A 5,459-nucleotide genomic window follows, 5' to 3' on the forward strand; every position below is an offset into this window, starting at 1 on the left:
TTTGGGTGGATTACCGATTTTTCCTGTTGGTCTTAGTAGACCAGGCCCATGCTTTTGTTTTCTTCCTGACTGGTCCGTGCGGGAGCAGCACTCCCTGATCTGTCCTTTCTCGTGAACTCTGTAGTTTGGCATGGCCTAGCTTCTTGAGATCCACTAGTTTTTCCTCTCTTTACAGCATGGTAGGTATTGGGACACACGGACTACTCTTGTCAGCTAAGTGATCTTAGGGAATACCACAGCATGTTGGTTGAGAGGACCGGCGCTGTCTGTCTGTCTGCGGTTGTGTGTCCGTTTACTAAGCCTCTGGTCCGGCCTTCCCTCTCCAGGTGCTGCCACGTCCTCGTCGTCCTCCTCCCCTTCAGCCAGTTCCATCACAGCTGCTGTTATGTTAACGTTAGCTGAGCCGTCGATGTCCAGCGCATCCCAGAACGGAATGTCAGTTGAGTGCAGGTGACAGCAGGACTTGCTAAAGCACTTTGCACTTAATGGCTGTTGAGGGCCACGTCTTTTTTTATACTGCACAGTGGCACAAAAAAAAATCAGACAAGCACTATTTTATATTTAAAAATTGTTTCTTGACAAGCTGACTTGGCACTTAAGTGCACTTTTTTTATGAAGAAAAAGTACAATGAACTGCTTTTCCTCAAGCAATAATTGTTTCCAACTTGTCTGGGAATTGTGTGTCTGGTAACTTGAAGGCCTTCCACTGTGGCAAATGGAGGCTTTTCACTGCCTGTAGAGACAATACAGTAAGCATAGTTATTCGGTGGGCCAGAACATGTTAAGATAACTTACTGTATATGTATTCCCTTGTATTTTGTTAAAGCTGGAACATTTGATATTTTTCCATTTATTTATGAAAAAATATGAACCTATTTTCATTTGTACGAGCTAATTGTTTTTTAAAGCAAGTCACCTTAGGGTGGCTTTAATTGTATAAGTCAAGCACATGTAATAAATTCAAAACCTGCAGTTAACAGGATATTAGACATCAGTCCTGGTAACCAAATATTAAAGATTCTCTTTAAAAAAGACTGAATATGTTTACAGGTTTGAATTAGGCTAAAAGGTCTTGCAGTGGCTTTTCATGCCCCTTCAAATTGGAATGGAACTACTGTACTTTGCCATTTTTCTATAAATCAGTATTTTTTTTTAATTTTGATATAATACATTGTGTGAAAAAAGAAAATGGCTAATAAACTGTATTAAATCTTAAACAATGTATAAAGATTGTACTTAGCCAGTTCAAAGTGTATATTTATTCATAATGAATTATAACAGTTATATTTTTGTGTTTTCTTGTAAATGTTTCTTTTTCCTTAAATACAGATAATTCATTTGTATTGCTTATTTTATTATGAGCTACAACAAGAGGATTTCAGGAACAAGTAAACTGTATTAGTATGGTTCAAGGTTGTTGATATGAACTGTCTCAAAAGGATGGTTGTTATTTTAAGTATAAATAGCTAATCGGGGTGGTAGGCCTATAAAATTAAATGCCTTGTATAAAATCCAAAATGAACGCAAAATTGTTTTCACTTGTATTGACTTTATGTTGTATGATTCCAATCTCTGTTCTGTTTGGCACTTGTATTTAATTCTACACCGTTGTAAGACATTTGTATATTGCGATGTGTTCATTCAAGCTATTTAATACCTGGCACTGTTAATACACAGTACTTTACTGTACAGACTGTTTTACCGTTTTAATTGTAGTTCTGTGTACTTTTTTTTGGATGGGGCTGGCATGTTTTGTTTTCTGGCAATACGACATGTGAGAATTTCGAAGCGTTTTGTTGTAGATGCTAACGTGTCAGAATCCTTTACATTCAACTTTTCTAAGAAAAGCATTTTCAGTCTTGTAGTGTGTGCTTACAGTAACTAATTTTGTTGAAAATGGTTTCAAGTTATTCAAATTTGTACAGGACTGTAAAGATTTGTTGACAGCAAAACGTTGAAGAAAAAGCTTATAGAATAAAAGCTATAAAGTATATATTAGGATCTGCAAACAATGAAGAATTATGTAATATATTGTACAAATGTAAGCAAAGGCTCTGAAATAAAATGCCATAGTTTGTGAATCCTTGATGTTGTTTCTAAAAGATTAAGTAATTTTAGTTCATTTCTGTATACGATGACTGACTGGAACATACATCTCCAGCCTGTATTACCAGAAGGGGTTTAATTGACATACCAAAAAAGGGAAATATTATACCTATAAAAATTAAAAAGTCCATTAATCAGACACAGGATTTAGTAGGTATTTTTTTATCTTTGTATATACACTATAGACTATTTTGCTTGAGTCTGAGCGTGAATATTTATGACTTGGAGGTTTGTCTAAAGAAAAAAAATTATTTTCTTTAACATGTGGAACCATTACCAGCAGCTTTTTTTACTTTTTCCTGACTTGTAATTTCGTTGGAGTTTTACTTTTAGTGTACTCTGCCCCACTGCTCATGGGAATCATCTGGGCATTGTTACAACAATAGTCAATACTCGTAGCGTGCCCATGCTGGTGGTGCTAGTGGTGGGGCATCTATTGCCCCCCCAAAAGTCGTACTTAATTAGTCTAGGGTGAAACTTGGATGTCGATCTTGTTTTAATGGTCTCCAGTGACTTTAATATGCATCTGAGTTGAGAACCACTGCTTCTCTCCCCATTTTAAAAAATCGGTAATTAGGGTTTTTTGCCCCACTTAACGAACTTTCCACCAAGAGACAATCCTTTCTTAAAACAATAATTTTTAAGGCCTAAAAAGCTCAAATGTATAGTTTTAAAAGCACCTTTGGGGGGACGCTTTATTTTTACAGAAATTTATTTAACTTCTAAGGGATGAGTTTTAAAATCTGTAGAACGGTGCTTCCCAAAATGAAGTTCTAGAATACTGGTTCCTGGAAATGCTTTGGGAGTTGTCACATATAAATGCCATATATAGCACTTTTTTTCTGCAGAGATTCATTGTTAGCATATTAAAAACTGAGGAGGCCTGTGAAGAGATATCTGGCTAAACTTCCTTAACCCTACTGTTCTCAATCTTGCCTGAGCATGAAACCTTGTTTTTCAAGGAACTACTAATACAACCAACTTTTTATGTTACAGAAACAGTGCTCTAGCAGAGAATGATTCCAAACTTTGTTGTAGTCAAGGTTTACACTCTTGGGCCTCTCTGCCTTCCTGCCCATCCTCCCTTCTTCCCAGCTCCTCTGGAGAGTTTGAGAATTTCATGGTATTACCAGAATTTGACTTAAGTTTTCATCTAGTCACCTGAACTATTATGTTTTATCAACCTAGTTACAGTGTCTGGTAAAATTAAGAGGATATGTTTTTTGCAGTGTTCTCCAAAACTTTTTTTTCCCTACTGAAATAACCTGAGAGTGAGGTCTTGCTAATTTTAACCTGGGGAAATTGGGGAAGCTGAAGCAGCATACACAAGACCACTAACATTTTGTAAAAAGCGTTTTTGTATTTTTTTTTTTTTTTTTTAAGTAGGCTCTATGCCCAGTGTGGAGCCCAATGTAGGGCTTGAGCTTATGACCCTGAAATCAAGACCTGAGCTAAAATCAAGAGTTGGACACTTAATGGACTGGGACACCCAGGAGCCCCTTAATCTGTACTTTCCTCTGAAAAGTCTTTATATTTTAAACTCTTCAAAGGGGTTAAGTGGTCTCCAAACACTTAAAAACCAGTTCTGAACAGCAGTGGGGATCATTTTTTAACTCTCCAACCACAGCTTCTTTAATCCTATTTTCCTCTAGAAATGTGTGCTCCCTTTCATTCTTTTTGAGTCCATTTCTCCACCTTTCTTTTAATTTTAACCTGCTCTTTAGGGATTTCTGGCTAACATCTTGATGGGTTTTGTGTATATTAGATGTGATACCCTGGAGGAATAGTTTGATGGTTTAGTTGTAGAAGTAATATATGTAAGAACTAATAAAATCTGTGCTAAACTGGATGGTCAGGGAAAACCAGTGCGTAAGAGTTTAAAGAGGGAGATGAATGAGCATATGGGAATTGTGATGACAGATGTGAGGGTGACACAGAAGAGATGCAAACCTTGAAGGTAACATTCAAGGGAGATTCATCTAGAAATGGAATGTGTGGGCAAGAATGGAGAGGAAGAGTCAGGAAAAGCCAGATGTGATGAGGTTGCAGTGTTACAGATAAAATGATTCTTGGAATAATGCTAGAGTAGGGAGGGAATGGGATTTGGAGACATTCTGAATGAAAAAATTAGGATTTCTTCATTGGACTGTATAAGATGGGGGGAGATGCCTGAATTGCAAATAGGGACAATTGGATTTGTCCCATCTTTTGTGAAATACTGCAAGGTCACAATTAGGGGAAACCTAAATAAGAGACTCAGAAAACAAAACCAAGGCCAAGCAGGTGAGTATTGTGAGTTTTTTTTTCGATTTTTCTGATGTGGCCTATGAAAGGTCACCTATATCCTCAATTACTTCTGTTAAGCAGCTTTTATTTTATTTTATTTTTTTAGAAAATGTCCTACAATGTGCATTTTATTCCATACCATTATACAATGTTTACATATAGTTGTAACTCTTAAGAAAATGTTTTTTCTTTACCAATTGTACGTAGTGCCTAAATCTTTAACATGTTAAGCAGCTTTTAGAAAGCAGATCTATTCTCAGAGTCAAAATTCAATCCGATCTTACCACCAAAGTTCTGAATTAAATTATCTAATTATAATCTAATATTTATCTTTTATTACCTAAAAATCAATTCACTGACATTCACTAGGTACGATAGACAGAAATAGGATAAATAAGACACCCATTTAGACATCTAGATAGAGTGTACATTAACACTAATGCAGTTTGATGAAGGACTGGAAAAAAATCTATTGCAAGTAGCTGGGAAATTTTCGTAAGTGAGATAATCAGAGCTGGACCTTGAAGGATGGGCATGATTTTGCAGGTGAAGGTGAGTAAAGAGGCGGATAATTTTGGGTAAAGGAATAACAAAAGGTAAAGGAATAACAAGGAATAAAAAAGGCCAGAATGTGCGGGTTTGGAGGGAGAGGAGTCTGGAAGTTAGGCTGAGAAAATAGCAAGACTTTTGAGTGCCAAGGATCTGGTAGAATAGCAGGGCAGAGCAGGTTAGGGCTGAGGCCTCCACTGTCAAAATTCAGAAAAACTGCCAGAGCAATGCAAAGAATATCCACGTACGCTTCACACCGATTCACCAATTGCTAATATTATGTAGCCGACATCCCTGTAACCTCCTTTCTTGATAAACCTCTCTCCCTCCTCATCAGTGATTCAGGGGTTTTCGACCTTGTTTTCCCTCCACTTGGACTGACGCCCCACACCCAGTCTCGCTGATTCTTACTTATACTTAAGGCCTCAAGTACTCTCGAAAGACTTCCTCCACTCCCGAGGTCCAACCCGGTGCCGGAAGCCCTGCCCCAACTCCCCGGGTGTCTCCGGCTCCCACGC

At 37.5% G+C, this 5,459-nt stretch overlaps 1 protein-coding gene across 3 annotated transcripts in view; it reads left to right on the top strand.

The window, feature by feature from the left end:
* The window catches only part of ARID4B (AT-rich interaction domain 4B), a 139,297-nt gene extending 137,209 nt beyond the window's left edge, over window positions 1–2,088 (top strand). For all 3 annotated transcript variants that reach the window (XM_027590010.1, XM_027590024.1, XM_027590015.1), the window contains one exon: window positions 327–2,088. In XM_027590010.1, the coding sequence (XP_027445811.1) occupies window positions 327–454 (128 nt within the window). In that variant the 3' untranslated portion in view covers window positions 455–2,088. The remainder of the gene's footprint in view (window positions 1–326) is intronic.
* The last annotated feature ends 3,371 nt before the right edge of the window (window positions 2,089–5,459 follow it).

This window comes from Zalophus californianus, chromosome 15 (genome assembly GCF_009762305.2).
Source record: "Zalophus californianus isolate mZalCal1 chromosome 15, mZalCal1.pri.v2, whole genome shotgun sequence".
Lineage (NCBI taxonomy): Eukaryota > Metazoa > Chordata > Mammalia > Carnivora > Otariidae > Zalophus > Zalophus californianus.